The sequence below is a fragment of the Staurois parvus genome, unplaced genomic scaffold (assembly GCF_062004578.1).
Source record: "Staurois parvus isolate SC_StPar_1 unplaced genomic scaffold, SC_StPar_1.0 ptg000581l, whole genome shotgun sequence".
In the NCBI taxonomy this organism is placed as follows: Eukaryota; Metazoa; Chordata; class Amphibia; order Anura; family Ranidae; genus Staurois; species Staurois parvus.
In genome coordinates, this window is record NW_028318377.1 from 476,805 (window position 1) to 498,592 (window position 21,788).

Below are 21,788 nucleotides of genomic sequence, written 5' to 3' on the forward strand. Positions count from 1 at the left end.
GCAACTCGTAAAAAAAAAAAAAAAGGGCCCTTAGAGGAAGAATGTTGACACAGGGAGAAATGCTTGTAACAGAGGAGACGTACAGAGTCTCTTCTGTCATAAAATAAAGCGGTTATGTTTTAAATCCACTTCAATTCTTCTTTAAACTTCTAAAAGTGGGAATCCTGCTTTTGATCAGACACTGCAGGATGCCTGCTTTTACCTTCTGCCAAGAAAGCCATTTCTGTGCCCCTCTTTGATTACGTTGTTTGCTTTGTGACAGGAGCCTGTCTTTTCTTTGCCACTTGACCTATAATCCAGGCCACCATTTATCAATTTTTCAACAGTTTTCTGCTTATTGTAATATGCCTCATATTGTTAAAACTGTGTAAATGAATGTTGAAACTAAAATTTGCATGATAATAGCTTAGATAATTAACTTCTCCCTCTTCTTCCTGCTACTAAAAGTGCCATACGAGGAAATGCAACTAAATTTCATTCCGACCACTTCATTATAAATATTAATTTTTAGTCATGTTAAAGGTCGGTGTTTACTCCTTTAATGCATTCCCTGCATTAAGGTAAAAAGCACCCCACAAACTATATCGACCCCCCCCCCCCCCCCAAACACTTACCTGAGGGATCCAGAGCTGTGCCGGCTACAGTCTTCTCTCCCCTCTCTTCCGCTTCTCACAGAGACTTTTGTAGCAGCAGGAGCCATTGGCTTCTGTTGCTGTCAATCAAATGCTGAATAGGGACCAGGGCCAAACTATGATATGTGTGTCTATGGAGTGTAGCTCCATAGACACACAGCTCAGGAGCGAGCACGCATGTGTGGCCCCATAACAAGCGGCTTGCTACGGGGGCACAAAGAAAAGAGGAGGAGCCTGGAGCACTGGTGGGGGTTCAGTGCTGCTCTGTGCAAAACCATTTCACAGAGTGGGTAAGTGTAACATGTTTGTTATTTGTTAAAAAAAAAAATCTAGACTTCACAAAACTCACTTTAAAGCTAACTTCTCTTTCACTCCAAGTTGTGATTTGAGCAGCTACAACAGACAGTGAAGAGCAGAGGACAGAGCACTAGCTATGACCTGCTTGCTGAATTTATCTGGCTGTTGAATGGCTAATATTACTTGTGTGAGCTGTAGTGTGATATATAAAAGTGACTCACTGGCATGGATTAGACGTACATGATGATACTGGATCCTAGAATCTAATGTATACGCCTTTGTTTTGCTGTTACCACATGTTGCAGCATTGGTAACGTTCTACCACCCATCTGACATGTCTGCACACAGCAGATGAGCTAAAATACAACCTAATTGCTTTCAGTAGTATGCATGTCTGGCTGCCAGACTGTAACAAGATGCTAGCTGTCTAGTCGCAGATTAATGATTTTTTTTTAGAAGAGACAGAGTAGTATACTGCGGACATGTCACTGAGATGGCTTAAAGAGACCCTGTTGGTTGCATAAAAAAAAATCCTGCCACAAAAAAAAAAAAGTTTCAAAAGTTTCCTGCAATAGAGTAGGTATTGTACTCACCCATCCAGTGGCCTGTATCTACTATCTTTGCTTAGTTCCAGCACAGCAGCCTCCATCAGACTCTTCCACATTCAGAATTACTTAGTGTCCCCAACGTGTAACTTACCATCCAGCCACTGAATTAAACAGACTCTTACTTTTTAGGCCTCATGCACACAGTGTTTTTACAGCTGTTCCTAGGAGCGTCTGGTGTGTTTTTTTTGGTTTTGTTTTTTTTCTCGCCTCTAAACTGCATGTTAACCTATGTGTCCATGTACACATGAAATTTTAGTGGCAGGAAAAAAAAACTGTGTGTCCAGGAGCAGCAGAGTTTTCACCAAAAAAAAACTTTTGACGCCTCTAAACACTCGTGTAAACGGTCGTTAATGCTAGGTGTGTTTTAGCGCTCGAGTGTTCATTTCAATTTCCAAAATAAATCATTTGTTCTGGCCAATTATATAAATGAATGCCCAAGCAACTGACCCGTCTAATCATGTTGCACACTTTTGCAAGTGTCAGGCTTTTTTTTGGCAAAATGCTGATGCCAGGAGTAAATGCAAGGAGTGTTAAACCGTCCTGTGCACATGAGGCCTTAAGGATTAAAGTGCAGTTGTAGTTCCACTGAGCATTAAGTAGAAAAATTGTTGGTGCAGGAAAATCTTGATTGTATTAGGCTTGAGCTGTAGCACCAGCGAAAAATCATCTGCCTGGGGCATTAAGCTGAATATAAGATCATTGCTCTGTGTGTGGAATTGGCGCTCTCCCTGCTGAGGCGGAGCTTAAAAGCGTATTTAAACCCAAAAACAAAAATACACCATGTTGCAGTTCACTGATCCTTAGGTGTTATGGCTGCTTACGGTTTCTTTTTTTGGCTGTTTTTTCTCTATCGTCACCTGGTAATCCTGCAAATAACGCATTTCCTGTATGTCTATATTTGTGTGTGTTTTTTTTTTTTTTTTTTTTTCCCCTTTACTGTATCTATGAGGGCAGCCGTTTTTTGTCATCTACTTAGTAAACTGGAAACCCTGTACTAATCGCAATTCCTGATCTGCCTTCCTATTTCCCATTAGCGATGCCTGAAAGGTGGGTGCCAGAGGACATTAGAAAGTGGCTGCATTAAAGAGAAGCCATTTGTTACTTGTACAGGGTAAAGAAATACATTCATATTAAAGCTTGCCCTCAAAACTGCCTATCCTTATATTTTGATCCCCTCTGGTCCATCAATTTTTGGGATTGTGAAGAAACCGCTCTGTAATGTTTGTCATAGACTTGTTCCTCTCTGTAATGTGGTTCATCTCTTTGCAGTTCCTAAGGATATGTGCTGACCTCTTCCGACTGGTCCCCTTCCTTGTCTTCATCATTGTCCCCTTCATGGAGTTTCTTCTGCCAGTTGCACTGAAGCTGTTTCCAAATATGCTGCCTTCCACATTTGAGACCACTTCTAAGAAGGTGAGATAACAGCCTTCATAATTATCCATTCTGCTTGTACTCTGTGCTCATTTGTTAGGAAATCTATCACTGGAGCCTCTCTGTAATATTGCCATATGCTACAGCTTTGCATAAAGACCTGTGTCGTCTGTCTGCAGCATCTTTCTCTAAGGCTTTTGATCTAAAAGATATCAAGGAAATACCTTCAATTAACTAAAATGTAAAGCAATTTTCTCTATCTGATAAAATGTATTATTTGATATAATGCTTAAGTTACCAATAGCGGAAGTCTACAAAACTTTCTTCTCCCTACTTTTGAGTAGAATGGTGTAAGGTAAAAAGCTTTTTAGGGTTTTTTTTTTTTCTTTTCTTTTTTATATTGCTGTGTTTTTTTTTTTGTTTTTTTTTTATTCAACCTTGCTATTTGTCCTTGTGACTGAAATAGAAAAGTGAGGAGGATTAAAACATTTTCCGATATCTATTTATTTTAACAGAACAGGAGGGGAGGGTAAAACTTTCAATGGGAAAACATGTACTATTGACAGCTGTCAAAGGGGATATTTTTCCACACTTTTTGGTGAGATTCTTACTTTTCTGGATACTCAAAGACCAATAGGAACTAGATGGGTTATAATGCTTTCCTACGCTATTTAGAGCTAAAAAAATAGTTTTGAATTTACTCCATCATTTTCTGACCTATGGTCAAAAATGTTAGGACTACACGTTTTTTTTTCTATCTTGCGTATACAATAAAGCTTTTCTTGACCAACCTTTCAGGCTTAATTGAAGGCACACTAAGCTGTGTTTTTTTTTTTTTTTTTTTTAAGATATACTATACTGCCCTAATGCCCTGACCTGGATCTGGGGGTCCTATAAATGTTGTGCAAATATAGACTTCATGAAAATCAGTATTCGTATAGGGACAAGTATATCCTTTGCCCCCTCCTCACAAATGTCAAATTGGGAGCATCTGTGTCTGCAGTTTTTGCTTTTCAGTTGACATCAATGGGACTGTCTGCACAGTGGTGCACAGAGCACCTCCATATGGATGTATACTTTTTGTATGCCTCATGTGTACTAGGCTTTATTGTAAAGATTACTTTTTTTTTTTTCCCTAGAACAAGTGCTTTAGTTTCCCTGTTAATGCATTTTTTAATTAAGGCGTTATTGACTGGAAGGCTTTTGGACTAATACTGATGTTTTTGATCCTCAGGATGACAGATTGAAGAAAGAGCTGAGAGTGAAGCTGGAAGTGGCTAAGTTCTTGCAGGATACCATTGAGGAGATGGCACTCAGGAACAAAGCTGCCAAAGGAGATGTGGCCATTGAGTTCTCCTCTTTTTTCCAAAAGGTAATAATATTTATTTTACAAAGAATTTTATTATAGAATAGACAACGACAGAGTAACAGTCGGTCAGAAACAAGAGCACTGACCAACAACAAATAAAGCTTACAAGTTTTCTAATGAATAGTACAAAAAAATGCACAGAAGTATAGACAAAGAAATAAACTTAGTACACAAGTGCAGTATATGTAGAGATAAAATAAAGCATCACAATTTGCAAAAATGGTGGGCAATTAGAGACCAAGGACTTAGAACACAACGATCAAAGATCAGCACACGATCCACCTACAAAAGGCAGGAAAGGTGGAACACAGAGCCTCACTGGATGTACACTGGCATTCCACATCCAGGCCTCCTGAGGAAGTCCGTCACCAAAGATCCATTATCTCCTGCGCTCAAATACTCAGATCAAATAGGCGTTAGGGACAAGCAGCATGTTGTGTGATCATCCGCTGGTGATCAGAGGTTGTGCAGCTCTATCATGAAGCTGGGGAAGCTTAATAAAACTGTAGAGGAAGATGAAAGAGAGAGCGCACAAGCCTTGCGCATTACCTCAATAAATAGTGACTAATTTTATTAATAAGGAAATATACTCACAAAGTGATGGTATAACAGGCATAAGTAACCATAATCCAAACAGGGTTCCAGGTAAATCGAAAAGGGGGGGGGGGGGGAATGACACTAAACAGGCTGAACTGCTGTAATACTGACACTCAGTGGCTGAATATCTCCTTGCCATGGGAACTCTGCCATACTGAAGTCTCTATCTGCTCAACCCAGCTCTGATGAAGAAAGGAGCACCCTTCGAAACGCGTTAGCCTTCATCCCCCCCTTTTCAATTTACCTGTAACCCTGTTTGGATTATGGTTACTTATGCCTGTTATACCATCACTTTGTGAGTATATTTCCTTATTAATAAAATTCGTCACCATTTATTGAGGTAATGCGCAAGGTTTGTGCGCTCTTTCTTTCATCTTTCTTTCATCTTCCTCTCCTGAGGAAGTCCAACAGATACAATATTGCTGGTGCAGTTCTTTTATATAAAAAATAAGAGGTTACAATCGGCACAAATATCATGAAGACAAACAGAACAGAGAAGAAGAAGGGAAAGAAAGGAACAAATAAAAGGGGGAAAAAAGAAAAAGGGTTCCAGGGGATGCGGTGAAAAAAATCTCATATCGACAAAAGGGTATGATTGAATCTGGACAGTTGGGCTATATCAAGCCAGGGATGCCAGATCTGTAGAAACTTCGGGTGAGTGTCCAACAACATAGCCGTCAGTTTCTCATTAACCATTATAAAGAAAGTAATAATATTTCATGGAGGAGATTAATAGAAATACCTCAAACCCCACAACTGCAGCAGAAAATGTTTTCTAGTGTTGAAGCGACAAGCCAGTGCAGTTTGGTCAAAGAACTCAAAGTGTATATACGTATGTGATCTGTTTATAGATGCATGCTATGCAAACTGAATAATAAAGGGCAATGCCACCTTTGTTAAAGTGGAACATTACCCAATAGGAGAAGTTACTCCTCCTCCTCTCTCCTTCTCTTTCACATTTGGCACATCATTTTTTAGGGTGGGTGAGCGGATACCTATTTTTGAAAGTTACCTGCTCCCACTTCTGTTCACATGGCCTAGGCCAGTGGTCGGCAAGTCGCGGCTCTTTACAAACTTAAATGCGGCTCTTCTGTGTGCCGGGCACCCGCTCCCCTCCCTCCTCTCGGGCGGCCGCCCCCTCCCCTCCCTCCTCTCGGGCGGCCGCCCCCTCCCCTCCCTCCTCTCGGGCGGCCGCCCCCTCCCCTCCCTCCTCTCGGGCGGCCGCCCCCTCCCCTCCCTCCTCTCGGGCGGCCGCCCCCTCCCCTCCCTCCTCTCGGGCGGCCGCCCCCTCCCCTCCCTCCTCTCGGGCGGCCGCCCCAAAAGTCAGGACTCTGCAGCTGTCAGGATGTAGGCGGGGCAGCCAGGATGTAGGCGGGGCAGCGTGACGAACTCCTCTCCTCTCACAGTCCGCCCTGAAGACCAGAACGGCGCGGGAACACGGCGAGAGGAACGCGCGGAGCAAAGGTAAGTGAATTGACACATGGGGGACTTACTATATGGGGGATGAATTACTATGGGGGATGAATTACTATAGGGGGGATGAATTACTATATGGGGGATGAATTACTATATGGGGGATGAATTACTATGGGGGATGAATTACTATAGGGGGGATGAATTACTATAGGGGGGATGAATTACTATATGGGGGATGAATTACTCTATGGGGAATGAATTACTATAGGGGGGATGAATTACTATAGGGGGGATGAATTACTATAGGGGGGATGAATTACTATAGGGGGGATGAATTACTATATGGGGGATGAATTACTATATGGGGGATGAATTACTATATGGGGGATGAATTACTATAGGGGGGATGAATTACTATAGGGGGGATGAATTACTATAGGGGGGATGAATTACTATAGGGGGGATGAATTACTATAGGGGGGATGAATTACTATAGGGGGGATGAATTACTATAGGGGGGATGAATTACTCTATGGGGGATGAATTACTCTATGGGGGATGAATTACTATGGGGGATGAATTACTATATGGGAGATGTATTTTCAGTTTTAAAAATGTGGCTCTCAAAATAAATTTCAATCGTGGTTTTGGCGAGATTTGGCTCAGTTGAAAAAAAAGGTTGCCCACCACTGGCCTAGGCGATCTGAGGCAAAAGTTCACTTTCCCTGCAGCTTTCTGGGACATGTTACAAATCCCAGAAACCTGTGGGATTACTGCTCGCACATGTGCAGTGGGCAGCCAGTTGTGAAGCCGCAAACAGTCAGGCGGCTGCCCACAGTTAAGATGTCGAGGACCAAAGACCAATGAAGAAACCATCCGGGTGAGGACAGCTTTGTAACGTGGGACAGGTGAGTGTCTGTTTGTTATAGGTCAGCAACTACATTTTTTTTTTTTTTGTAGCTGGTGACTTATTTCTTCCACAGGTGATTGATATACCGCTTTAAACTACATATTTAATTGCTGTATAAGCCTATTGATCTTTTAACAAAATACCCTGCTGATTCAGTCTGCAGTCAACGATGATTATCTGCAGTTAACTGTTGGCAAATAAGTCAAGTATGTATTTCCTGTTAGCATGGCAGAACTGCTAGTATACTGATTTGTACAGGACTAATCAAGTAATGCAACTTCTTGCTAATGTGATTGGTTGCCTCCTGGATGCCATTAGCAGTCCATTAGTTTTACTTATAGCCCAATAGTGAAATCTAAGAGCAGCGTGCCCTTGTAAGTAATAAAATCATTAATTTACATGCACGTCAAAGGACCCTGTTTGACCATTCATTTCAGAAAACATCACATAATATTGTGTATTTAACATATTTTATACATGTATTACATGTCGAAGCCTTTCTTGTGCAGACATCCTAAAGACCTCAGATTACTCCTGGTCGCTGCCATCTTGTTTTGAAGTCAGCGGCCCCCAGCAGACTTAAAGGATAAGTTCACTTCTGGGAACATGTTACATGTTTCATACATTTTTAGGGTGGAACATGTAACATGTTCCCACTCCTGCATCCGCTCCCCAATCCTCCTCTGTAGTTACAGCAAGCTGGGGACCTTTTCCCCCAAATTCCCTGTCACAGTTTAAATAAAAATGCGAGCATGCAGAGTTTTGCCTGTCCTGCTGCGTCATTCATTCACCGAGTTCTGTGAATGGGAAAACTACAAGTACTGTCAGCCTTTGTGGCTGGTGGCTTGTAATTTTCAGTGAACTACCAGAGTGCTGGTGTGCGCTGAAGGTAGTTCATTGATGGTTCCTGTCATTGTGTGACTGGTTGACCATACAAGATACAAGCAGACAACTTACACTTGGCAGTCTGCAGGAGATGTGCAGTGCTTCTGTGATCTGCTGAAAGCAGGTGCAATGCTTTACAGACTTCTAATAAAATTTTTTGAAAAATGCACATTAGCTGAAAAAAGATGTTCGTTTATTGTTTTAAAGATGAACTTATCCTTTTAAAGAAGTTGGGGCCATGTAAAAAAAAACACTCCTACTCACCCCCATGCTGCTGTTTCAGTCTGATGCTGCAGGTGTTCCCTTCCAGCTCTAAACCCAAGAACTGAGCAGTCACATGGCTGCTGATCACTCAGTTCTAGGTCTGCTCTGAGCGGAGAGTGGTGACTGTCAGTCACCGCTCTTCACCCTTCCCCTCCAGTGCTCACGCAGCTGGCTAAGAGTCTGAGCCAGCTGTCAATCAGGCAGCTGGGTGGATCCCAACAATATAGTCTGGTTACATCCAGACCCTGGAATGGCTGTGACGTCAGCTGACAGCAGGCTATTTGCTGACTGTGGGTGACAGGGGAGCAAACGTAAGTGCACTCTTGTGATCCAAAGAGAAAAATATTGCCAAAAAAGCTTAGGCCAAACTTTTCAAAGCTGTCACTCAGAGGAAACGTTATAGTATTCTTCTTCGCTCCTCCCCTGGTAGATGCATAAAAGATTATGTAGGTAGATGAAGGCTGGGGCGGATAAGTTGGGCCAGCGCAGGCAGTAATTATCACTTAGAGGAGAAGAGGACTATGATGTACAAGGAGGAGTGGGGCTGTGCTAGGGTTTCTTATAAAGTAATCACATTTTCTAGCATGTTCAAAGACGCATTACAATGGATACATTTTTTTTTTTTCTTTACTGGAAAGTAAAAGTTGATTCAGGGAATATCTGATTGCCTTTTGGTGGATCAGGAAGGGATTTTTTTTTTCACCTGTTGGAGTAAATTGGATGGACTTTTTTGTCCTTTTTTTTTTTTCTTTTCAACCAGATTTACTATGTAAAAACACTGCAAATAAACATTTAAAATTCACAATTTTCTGTGTTTTTACCTGCATTTTTAAAGTTAGTGGCAGGGTCTCTAAGTTTTTTTTTTTTTTTTTCCAGGTACATAGAGGTCATAAACCTTCCCCACCTATTCCTTTCTCAGTGAATCCAGTTTCTTTGCTAGTTGAATAAAGCAGAGATCGCTGAGCACTGTAAGAATGATGTGAGGAACGATAAGAACTGCTTAATGCAACTGACTGTGTCCTCTTGGCCTTAAGATTATGAATGATTTCCAGGTAGACTTAACAATGAAGGCTGAGCTTCCAAGTAGTCTGCTTATGTAAACAAGCCACATTATTTGTTCTCTTTTGTGAGTCTTTTTGGGTTTTTCGTTTTTCTTTCTGAAAGAAAGTGCTTTGAGAATAATTTTCTTATAGTTTAAAAGGGCCACTAAGCACAGAATGCAATTTTTTTTCTTTTTTTTTTAAAGGTGGCCCTTTGGCTCACTAAAGACAGCCATACATGGATCAAAATTTGTTCGGTTCAGCAGGCCCCTCCCCCCCTCCCCTCCTCTACATGGGACTTGTTGCAGATTATAGGGGATAGTTGGATACCTAATCTATCTAGCGATCTGATTGCTGATTAACTTTGTGAAAGGCAACAATCCATCTTAGGTGGAGCTAACCTTTTAACTGTACATGACCGCATTATAGGTTTTTACCTCCTCGCCATCTTGCAAAATGTATCTATATAAAAAACATATGTAATATCCCGACATACCCTGATACATGGACAACTTTTTTTGTTTTCCTGCAGATCCGTAGCACTGGAGAAAGGCCAAGCAATGAAGAGATTTTGCGGTTCTCCAAGCTGTTTGAGGATGAACTGACTCTTGATAACCTGACTAGGCCACAGCTTGTAGCTCTGTGTAAACTTTTAGAACTTCAGTCTATTGGGACAAACAACTTCCTGCGGTTTCAGCTCACCATGAAGCTGAGATCCATTAAAGCCGATGACAAGGTTTCTGCGCTATTCTCACTATCTGAAATTCAACATCTGCATGCTTGTGGAATGGAAACTGTATTGACACATTTGTATATTTTCTTTGTGTACAACAGCTTATTGCAGAGGAAGGTGTGGATACGCTGAATGTAAAAGAGCTACAAGCGGCATGTCGTGCCAGGGGAATGAGAGCACTCGGAGTCACAGAAGAACGGTTACGAGACCAGCTGAAGCAGGTCTGAGATAGTTGAAGTTGCATGTGTTTTGCTTTGTGAGATTTCCCCTTCGTCCCCTGTCCTGTTGACCTCTGTCACTGGGGCTTCATTTTGCTTCTTGTATCTCTGGGACAAGAAAAGATGAAAAATTAGCTTTCAATAATAATGAAAAAAAAAGCTCAATTTGCCTGCTTAAAAAGATAAAATGACCCCTTCCTTACCAAGCAATTTTTCAGCTTTCATTGTTCCAAGGAATATATAAAAAAAAAAAAAAAAAAAAAAAATATATATATATATATATAATTTTTTTTTTTTTTTCTAGACAGCTTTCTTTTGTTGGTACCTTTCATTTCTTTACAGTTAATCCCAAAATTCCTGGTTGTCAGTTGCACTGTAAAACCCACTCAACTTCATGTTTGATTTGAGGATTCTCCTCCTTGCTGTGTTTACAAACATTCAGCCAATTGACAAGTGTGAATGGGCTGAATGTTTGTAAGCACTACTTGTGTTTACAATTGTGATTGCTATGATTGGTTCACAAGGAGTCTCTGATTTAGCAGTGATGCTACTTTAATCCTTCGTTCTTCTGTTTATAAGAGTTGGAGCTTCAGACCTGCTAGCAGGCACATTTCACAGCAGAATAAAAGCAATTTTGTGTTCATGAAGACAAACAAACACTGATTATCCCTAGCAATGCTTGACATAAGGTGAATCAGGCTGTGCTCTGTGCTTGATGAGACTTGCTTTGCTCTAGGAAGATAACTTTTTGTTTTATCTGCTATTACAGTGGTTGGAACTACATTTGAATCAGGAAATCCCCACATCATTACTGCTATTGTCCAGAGCTTTGTATCTCCCTGAAACTCTCTCCCCAGCTGATCAGCTCAAAACAACACTGCAGACTTTACCGGAAAGCATGGTATGTACATAATCAGCCTTTCATGTCAGCAGTGTGCATATAGATGCATGGAGCCCTGCTGTCAGTTCAATTACATGACAAAAACAAAAACTACATGACACAAACTAAATAACAGCACTTTGGTGATACTTTTGTGTAGTTTGTATTTGGTAAACATGAAGTTAATTAGAATTTTATATTGATTTACATTGAGCTCAGACCTGTAGCTGTAATTAATGTTACTTGGGATTTAGAATTTAATTAAAATTAAATGATGACGTTTGCATTTCAATCTTGCTTACTATGATGAAACCTATAAAGACATTCTTGTCATGAAATAAGCTACATTACTGTAGTACTTTGTCTCAGGACTTTATATGTAAAAGGATTGCTTGTGACTCTGAGTTTGGCCACCTAACTTTTTGATTCTTTTGTTACCATAATTTCCTGCTATAAATTGCAGAGATGCTGCATGTTGCAGTTTATTGAGCTTAATGATACCTTGTTTGTTTTGAAGTATGTTTAAAAAAAAAAAAACAAAGAAAAAATTTTTTTTGCAGGTAAAAAGAATGTGCATTTACAATTTTTATTTTCTTAGGAGCCTGGAAAGCATTGCACCCATGATCAGCTGATACCAGATGGGGGGGGAAAGGGGGGGTGATAGCTGCAGGAATGGGAACATGTTACATGTTCCACCCTAAAAATAGGTGTAATGTGTTACATGTTTCTGAAGGTGAAATAGTCCTTTAAGCACTTGCCCTCTAGAAAATTTACCCCCTTCCTGACCAGGCCATTTTTTGCGATACGGCACTGCATTACTTTAACTCACAATTGCAACTCTGCACCCAAATGAAATTTTTATGTTCTTTTTTTTCCCCACAAATAGACCTTTCTTTTTGTGGTATTTATTCACCTCTGCGGTGTTTACTTTTTGAATTTATAAACAAAAAAGACTGACAATTTTGAAAAAAAAACTTTTTATTTTCTACTATAAAACATATCCAATAAAAAATTTTTAAAAATCAAATTTCTTCATAAATTTAGTCCAAAATGTATTCGATTTTATATTTTTGGTAAAAGGAAAAAAAAAAACACTAAGTATATATTGATTAGTTTGCGCAAAAGTTATAGCATCTACAAACTATGGGACTATATACTGGGATTTTTAATTTATTTTTTTATACTAGTAATGGTGGCGATCAGCGACTTATAACGCGATTGCAATATTGTGGCAAACACTTTTACACTAGCTGACTTTGTGGGAACCAGTGACACTAATACAGTGATCAGTGCTAAAAATGACACTGGTTGGGATTAATATCTAGGGCAATCAAAGGGTTAACTGTGCCTAGTTATGTGCTTGGCGTTGCTACTGCAGGAACTGAAGGATCATGTTCCCAACTTTGATCCTTCAGGTCACCACCTGTCAGAACAGAGCTCTGCCTTGTTTACATAGGAAAAGCTCTGTTCTCTCTCTTGCCCACCGATTTGGTGGGTGCCAGTGAACATTCGTTTGTCGTGACTCGCAGATTGGCTTATGCTGTGAGTGTTCACAGCAGAAACAAGCTGGCGGCGGCACATGTGCACCCCCTATGGCAGAAGCACAAAATTGTGTGTGTGTGTGTAAATTTTTTAAAAAACTACTTGTCTAGGGACTAAATCTGTGTACCAATCTACTTGTCCAGAGTAAAAAAAGATATTTTTTAACCAAAACCATATTTAAATCCGAGGTGATTTTTGGAATCATTTTAACATTGTGCTGTTTATCCCCTCCATGCCTGTCTCCAGCATTGCACCCGAGGACAAGCAGGGAGGAGAGAGACCTTCCAGTGTAATAAGCACACATTGGGTGCTCCTCAGGAAAGGGGAATGTCCGGCTTATCCTTTATTCCTTTCACTGCCAGAGCCATATTTGCGCAAGCTTAAAAAATCATTTTAGGCTTGATTTTTACACAAAACCCCCAAACATTATATATTTTCTGAAAGCAGAGACCCTAGAGAATAAAATGGAAAAAGTAAATTAATTTTAGGGCACAAAAAAGCAATAAATTACCTTATATTTTTTGTAAAATCTAAAAGATGAGGTTGCACCGAGTAAATGGATATCCAACTTGTCAGACCTTAAATTTGTGCGCGCTCGTGACATGGTGACGCACTTCAGTACCCTATGTTTTCTATAGGTGACTTTTAAAACCCCTTTAGGTCATCAGTATAGTGTACAGAGGAGGTCTCATGCTAGAATAATGCTCGCATTCTGGCGTGCGCAGCGATATGTAACGTGTATCACAATCAACGGTTTTCATGTGTAGGTTCCCCAGCGTTTATTTTTACATTTGTATATGTGGGGGTGGGGGGGCCTCAATTGTTTTTGGTGCGGGGGATGTTATGTGCTTGGGTGTAAGTTTTAATTTTTTACATTTAAATAAAGAAAAAAATAATTTTTTTTTTTTTTTTCATCACATAGGGGAGGAAGTCCTCTGTGTGATAATTGAGACATCGAAGGTCTAAAAGACCCTGCATGTCTCCCCTGTACCCCATTGAATGTAATGCAGTGCACATCGCACCACATTACATTCTTTCCCGGCAAAAATGGCTGGGAATCTCTCAATGGGGATCGGGAAGTGATATCATGTCACTTCGGGGCAGGACAAGAAGGGGAGGGGACATGTCCGCTCTCACTCCTCCCCTCTAGCTGACAGCGAAGAGCCGGTCCCTGGCCCGTACATGGACAAGCGGAGCCTGGGAGACGGTGGGCAGTTCACACAAGGCTTGCACTGTGTGGAAGCATTCAGGTGGCATCGCTGATGCCCGAATGCTTCCACCTGCAGCAGGGCTAAAGGTAAAAAAAAAAAAACTACCTGCCCGGCACCTGAAATTACAAGTCCCGGGCATAGGGTGATAAGAATTCAACAGCCCTGGTGTGTGTGTGTGTATATGTATGTATGTATAGTAAAGTAGTGAGTGTACAGCTTGTATAACCGTGTAGATTATCTTTCCCCTCAAACTCAACACACAGCCATTAATGTCAAAACCGCTGGCAACAAAAGTGAGTACACTCTAAGTGAAAATCACCAAATTGGACCCAATAAGCCATTTTCCCTCCCCAGTGACATGTGACTCGTTAGTGTTACAAGGTCTCAGGTGTGAATGGGGAGCAGGTGTGTTAAATTTGGTGTTATTGCTCTCACTCTCTCATACTGGTCACTGGAAGTTCAACATGGCATCTTATGGCAAATAACTCTGAGGATCTGAAAAAAAGAATTGTTGCTCTACATGAAGATGGCCTAGGCTATAAGAAGATTGCCAAGACCCTGAAACTGAGCTGCAGCACGGTGGCCAAGACCATACAGCAGTTAAACAGGACAGGTTCCACTCAGAACAGGCCTTGCCATGGTCAACCAAAGAAGTTGAGTGCACGTGCTCAGTGTCATATCCAGAGGTTGTCTTTGGGAAATAGACGTATGAGTGCTGCCAGCATTGCTGCAGAGGTTGAAGCGATGTGGAGTCAGCCTGTCAGTGCTCAGACCATACACCGTACACTACATCTGCATGGCTGTTGTCCCAGAAGGAAGCCTCTTCTAAAGATGATGCACAAAGCCCACAAACAGTTTGCTGAAGACAAGCAGACTAAGGAAATGGATTACTGGAACCATGTCCTGTGGTCTGATGAGACCAAGATAAACTGATTTGGTTCAGATGGTGTCAAGCGTGTGTGGCGGCAGCCAGGTGAGGAGTACAAAGGCAAGTGTGTTTTGCCTACAGTCCAGCATGGTGGTGGGAGTGTCATGGTCTGGGGCTGCATGAGTCCTGCCAGAACTGAGGAGATACAGTTCATTGAGGGAACCATGAATGACAACATGTACTGTGACATACTGAAGCAGAGCATGATCCCCTCCCTTCAGAGACTGGGCTGCAGGGCAGTATTCCAACATAACGACCCCAAACACACCTCCAAGACGACCACTTCCTTGCTAAAGAAGCTGAGGGTAAAGGTGATGGACTGGCCAAGCATGTCTCCAGACCTAAACCCTATTGAGCTTCTGTGGGGTATCCTCAAACGGAAGGTGGAGGAGCGCAAGGTCGCTAACATCCACCAGCTCCGTGATGTCATCATGAAGGAGTGGAAGAAGACTCCAGTGGCAACCTGTGAAGCTCTGGTGAACTCCACGCCCAAGAGGGTTAAGGCAGTGCTGGAAAATTTTCACTTAGGGGTGTACTCACTTTTGTTGCCAGTGGTTTAGACATTATTGGCTGTGTGTTGAGTTATTTTGAGGGGACAGAAAATTTACAGTGTTATACAAGCTGCACACTCACTACGTCACATTGTAGCAAAGTGTCATGTCGTCAGTGTTGTCACATGAAAAGGTAGAATTAAAAAAAAAAAATTAAAAAAAAAAATATATATATATATATTTATTGTGCATGTGATTTCTTTTTCAAAGGAGGGCTGCCCTGTAGCAGTAAAAGTGATTAAAGTGCTGGTAAAGGCTCAAGGTTGTTTATATTTATGCATGAAGGGAAAATGGTTCTGTGTGCAGCAGCCCCCCAATACTTCCCGAGCCCAATCGTGATCCACTAATGTGCATGGTAGTCTTGGCTGTTCTGGGTCCCTCCCTCACTGGCTGAGACGGCAGGGGCTGGAGCTTAGGCGCGGCTCTGTGTGTGAATGGACACACAAAGCAGTGGCTCGGGAGCAAGCCTGCTCGTGTGCACCCATAACAATTTGCTTGCTCTGGGGGCATTTGGCAGGAGGGAGGGGCCAGGAGCGCCTGCGGGGGATCCGAGAAGAAGAGGGTTATAGGCTTCTTTGTGCAAAACCACTGCACAGAGCAGGTAAGTAGAACATGTTTGTTTAAAAAAAAAAAAAAACTGCCTTTCAATCACTTTAACCAGGTCATTGAATTGAATCTGTTATGATGGAAATCTATTTTGTGTGGGTTTTTTTGTTCCAGTTTTGGGTCTGTTACCCATGTGCTCAAAGTAAAATTCAAGTTTAAACCTAAGTAGCCTTAAACATGCCCATCTCCCTCCTAACACCTATGCTGACCAGCCCGGTCTGGCCACATAATCCGCTGTTTCAGCAAGCTGAGGCTACAGGGGAGAGGAAAGAAGCTCAACAATGGCTGGTAAAGCCTCTGAGCAGTGACATCACCCATAGGTTCCCTTACGTCAGCCATTGTCAACACTCCCTCCTCTTCCCTGCTGCTGACACAGGAGCAAGATCATGTGACCGGACTTGTGCAGGCTGATAACAGGTGAGTATATGCATCTTTTTTTACTCAGGTTAGTCAGCATAAGTGTTAAGAGGGAGTAGGGGATATTCTCAAGACTAGTTAGGTTTATGGTGGAATTACTTTGATGTACTACTTTGTGAGCCAGTAACCTGGTCAAGGCCTGAACTTCACTGTCTCTCCTTGCTTGTTTTGGTTTAGTGACTTAATAAGTACTGAAGTATGTATAATCATAGCAATGCTGGAACTAGCCATGGTATCTTAGGATATTGTCATGACATTTTCCCTTTAAACAGACTTGCTCAGTACACGGTCACACGTGTAGTCTTTGTGTCTGCTAACCATGAAATCATGGGAGGGCTTTGGCCTGGACTGTCAAGCTTTTGGTACAGGATGTTGGCTACCAACCCCCCCCCCCCCCCCAAAGTCAGCGAAACCTGAACCCTGCGTTCACTTTTACTTAACTAGGTGATGTCAAGGGGGTTGTAGGGGTGGCGAAATACTAGTAATACCCATGTAAAGCAGTACAGCATTCGACCAAACAGATTCTTATAGCCTGCCTGAGGTCTTCCCCTCCCTGAAAGAAAGTTATCTCTACCACAATAACAAAAAAAAGGAAAACAAAATCAATAGATCAAAGATTTAACAACCTGCTAGCCAACAATAATAAACTGTTAAGATAATATTGTAAAGTGTGGTCTTATAATCTGTACAAGTATCCAACTTAACTATGACGATGGATGCATTGAATAGATGTGAGATCGATGCTTGGCTGTTATTTCAATTCTACTTCTAGAACACAAATAATAAAGAGATTAATGTATATTGCAGTACTATGTCAAAGAGAGGCCTTTTTTGGTACAAAATGTGTAATACTGTGCTGGGGTACACTTCAAGAGTTACTCATTTTCCAAAACCTGTAGTGAAATGACTTTTGAACAGCTTATGGTTTGACATGTTAATAGACCGTATATGATTGCTTCCATAATGTTCTCTCTCAGGCTAAAGAGGCCCAGGTGAAGGTGGCAGCAGTAGAGGGTGAAAAGGTGGATAACAAGACGAAGCTGGAAGCCACTTTACAGGAGGAGGAAGCGATTAGGAAGGAGAAGGAGATGGACAGGTTGGCTGAGGTCGCAAAGGAAAGCTTACAGACCGCAGCCAAGGTAAAAGCTTACTTGCTTATTGGATTGTGAAAATCTGTGTTTATGAATGGCATACACTTAAAATAGTAGATGGGTCATGTAGAAACTCCATGTACATTTACTGCTCAATAGATTCCTATACAGGTTTTATCTATCAGCATGTTTTAAGATCTAACATTGTGGGAGTGGGGTCTCTTCCCTTACAGTATACTTTTATATAAACACAATCACTGAACTTATAGGCGTCTTTAACATTTAATGTAATTTCAGGTTATTTATTTTTTTTTTTTTAAATGTTAAATCTGCAGCTTTCATTAAAATACTTGGTGATTCTGCTCTGAAGGTCCTTGTTTAGGTCCTTCCTATTATAGGGTGACAACACTCTCTCCCTGTCTTCAATGCTTCTGCATTGTTGGCCTGTTGCTTGTGTTTCAGACTACAAATGGCCTTTTCAATACAAATTATGTAACCTTGTCCACTGCTGTCATATCATGAGGTTTCCCCTACTGTGAATAGTGAACTGTTTAAATCTGTACTAGAGTGAACAAATCTTGCCTGTGTTTGAATTGCCACAGATGTAATATGTTGGTCATTGTGTGTAGACCAGTGAGGTATTTGTAGTGATGATTGATGTATTTGTTTTCAGGCAGAGGCACAGGCAGCTTCCGAACTGGAGCCTGCAATGGCTTCAGCACCCGCACCAGAAGTGGAACCAAGCGCAGCTGATCGAGATGAAGTGTTAAGGGACACAGCTCCTGTGTTGGAGGGCATTAAGGTACATGTGATTTCTGTGACTTTGCATACCACGGAACCAGTCGTAATGGCATTTCTTTTGATTTTCTTCCCTTCAATTTTGACATGCCAGTTTTTGCCATACATTCTAAAGTCAGTTCAGTGGAGAAAACCCATTGTAGTCTTCAATATCTACTTAAATAATATCTAAACCCAGCTAAAAAAATTTAGTAAATTGCTGATTGCCATTGCCTTTGTGAAGTGGCTGCTTTAAAAAAAAATTTTTTCAGGTTTTTTTTTTTTCACACTTTTGATCCTTAGAATACTTTCTATACTGGAGTGGTTACATTTACTACACTGTATTTGTCTGGGACTATCTCACATACATGACACTGGTGGGCTTCCTGGCAGATGTGGTATGCTCAAATCTTAAGTCTCCGCTGCCAGCATCCTCTTCCCCTAAAGTTTGGGTTTGGGTCCTGGAAACTTCCATAAACTCCTAAGGCCTTTTCATTGCACCCTCACAAGAAGTGATGTGTGCCAAAGATGGTGTTTTCACCAACAAAATATTTTGCTCACCATGACCCCATGAAGGTTGAATTGTGCAAAATTCTGCAGGGATTGACCCCCCACTATTTCCTACTTGAATAAGACCTTGATGGTCCCAGTGGATGAGTTCCTGGTTTTTAAAAACTCCACAGATGAGAAATTTAATATTAAATTAAAATTGTTGTTTATTAAAAAAATGTAAACATATAGGCTGTCATCTTTATAAAAATGTTAGTTTCTCGGTACTTGTGCTGACCAAATACTTTTTTTTTTTTAGCCACTGAGCCAAGCATGCAGACCCTGAGTTAGCACTTTACTTGTTGCTTATGTGTTCTGCAAGTATTGAAGTTCATTGTGGTCAGACAACGAACATTTTCAAAATGAGGTATATCTTGGCAGCCTCCATATTTCTCCTGGTAAAGGTTTGCTAGCCCTGGTTCATACTGGATCCAACTTTGAAATTGTGCAACTTCACTTAAAGTTGCATGTCGGTGAGACTTGGAAGACATCTGTGTGACTTCGAACACACGTCTGTGCAAGTCGTACCTGAAATTGCAAAAAAGAATAGTGCAGGAACTACTTTCAAAATCAGTACAACTCCGACTCTCATGACAAGTCACACCAGTGTGAACCAGGGCTTAAAGTGAGCATGTGCATTTTCTTTATATCCAAGCACCTATATCGATATGTGCTTTCCATTCACTACCACATTTACCCACCAGAGCCCTCATAAGGGGAGCCTGTGACGCACAACTTTTATAGCATTGCAGTGCTGAGTGTATTTTCACATGGAATTAATCTGCCCTTATCCCTTTAAAAGCTCTGAACCAGAGCCAATCAAGAGTTTTTGTTAGAGTTGCACCAGTGTCGTGCATAGAATGGGAGTATCAGTAGCGGAAAGGTGGAGAGATCAATCATCCCTATTACTTGATTATGATTCACACTTCCCTAAACAGCACAGAACCTAAAAGATGATTTCTGGTGATTTGTGACAGCTCACCCTGTTTAAATAGAAAACGTAGTATATGTTCCCCAAAAATGTTTTGCTGTTATCATGGCACAGATATATCCTAACTTCCTGTTCTGCTCAGTATAACTGCCGGCAGAAACGCATAAAAATGCTTTTCCTTAGTAGAGCTGGGAAAGGATAAAACTTGCTTTTGTATTTCTGTCCTTGTTGCAGATTTTTCCTCACTTCCTGCCTGATGAAACCTTTTGTTAGCAAGAAAGGAAGTGAGGGGAAACCGTTCTAGCGGAGCCCCAGAAAGTAAAAACCCAGCAGAGGTTTGAACTCTTAGACACACTCTAACCAAAAGTAGAGAAACCTACTTTAACCATTAGCCGCCCGGCCAATGGCCGTTTGGCGGCTTCAGAAGTGTCTCTCCACTCCGGGTGCACGCCATTTGGCATGCTCCCGCACATGCGCCGTTTGCGCTAATGCAGAGCGGTGCAGCAGTGCGATCTGTCACCGGCCGTGCACCTCGGACACGGCCGATGACAGATCCGAGTACCGGCTCCCGTTGCTGGTACCATGTGACCTGCTGTGACCAATCACAGCAGGTCACATGACAGTTGTATACAATGGATGGCTTCATTCATGATGCCATCCATTGTATACTAGTGCCTAGCTGTGAATGGTCACAGCTAATCACATGCACATGTCATGTGATTAGCTGTGACCAAATCACAGCTAAGCACAAAAAGAAAAAAGCTGAATGAATCGATTTCATTCAGGTAAATGCTTGCTTATAGCAAAGTAATTCTTTGCTATAAGCAAATTGTGTAAAAAAAAAAAAAAAAAAAATACTGATCACTTCCCCAAAGTAGTACAATGTTACTATGGTAACATTGTACTACTTTGGTCATAGTGAAATATGAAAAAAAAATCTTAAAAAATAAAAAAAATGTAATAAAAAATTAAATATAATAATAAAAAAAATATATATATATATTTTTTTTTTCATACTGTCACCAGTCAGTGTCCCTGTTCACCGCCATGCCAGTTATATGATGATGCTGTACTGTACTGGTGACAGTATGTAAAAAAAAAATAGTGAAAATAATTTTTTTAATTTTTTCATTTTCCGAAAAATTATGACAAAAAAATACAACTTCAAAAAACTCGCCATGCCTCTTATGAAGTACGTCGGACTGTCTACTCTGCAAAAAAGGGTCATTTGTGGGATATCTGTACTGTTCTGACATTCGTGGACCTCAAGAAATTAGATTGGCTGTCAGTACTTCAGGATTGATCAATATTCAGATCTATACCATAGTTTGTGAACTCTATAACTTTCCTACAAACTAAAAAATACATCCTAATTTGGGTTATTTTCACCAAAGACATGTAGCAGAATACATCTCGGCCTAAATTTATGAAGAACAATTATTTATTTGTAAACTTTTATAACAGAAACAAAGAAAAATGTGTTTTTTTTTCAAAATTTTTGGTCTTTTTTTGTTAATTTAGCAAAAAATAAAAACCCCAGCGGTGATTAAATGCCACCAAAAGAAAGCTCTAGTTGTGTGAAGAAAATGATAAAATTTTAGTTTGGGTACAGTGTTGTATGACCGCGCAATTGTCATTCAAAGTGTGAGAGCGCTGAAACCTGAAAAATGGCCTGGGCAGGAAGGTGTAAAATTGCACGGTATTGAAACGGTTAAGTTTGGCATACACTTTAATTTGAAATTCATTAATTTATTTTGTTCTAATTCCAAGCAAGAACACAATATGGGTTTCATTTACAGAAGAGGTAATTTGGGTTAGTGGAGGGGGTACATCATTTTATTTATATATATATATATATATATATATATATATATAACACACACACACACACACTCACACTCACACACTCACACTCTCACACACACGCACACACACTCTTCAGTAACCTTAAAGTAGTAGTAAACC

General features: G+C 40.9%; 1 protein-coding gene across 2 annotated transcripts in view; it reads left to right on the forward strand.

The window, feature by feature from the left end:
* The window catches only part of LETM1 (leucine zipper and EF-hand containing transmembrane protein 1), a 61,096-nt gene that overhangs the window by 22,698 nt on the left and 16,610 nt on the right, over nucleotides 1–21,788 (forward strand). For both annotated transcript variants that reach the window (XM_089692264.1, XM_089692265.1), the window contains exons 4-10: nucleotides 2,807–2,950; nucleotides 4,143–4,280; nucleotides 9,922–10,125; nucleotides 10,224–10,343; nucleotides 11,110–11,241; nucleotides 17,453–17,614; nucleotides 18,240–18,368. In XM_089692264.1, coding sequence (XP_089548390.1) covers nucleotides 2,807–2,950; nucleotides 4,143–4,280; nucleotides 9,922–10,125; nucleotides 10,224–10,343; nucleotides 11,110–11,241; nucleotides 17,453–17,614; nucleotides 18,240–18,368 — 1,029 coding nt within the window. The remainder of the gene's footprint in view (nucleotides 1–2,806; nucleotides 2,951–4,142; nucleotides 4,281–9,921; nucleotides 10,126–10,223; nucleotides 10,344–11,109; nucleotides 11,242–17,452; nucleotides 17,615–18,239; nucleotides 18,369–21,788) is intronic.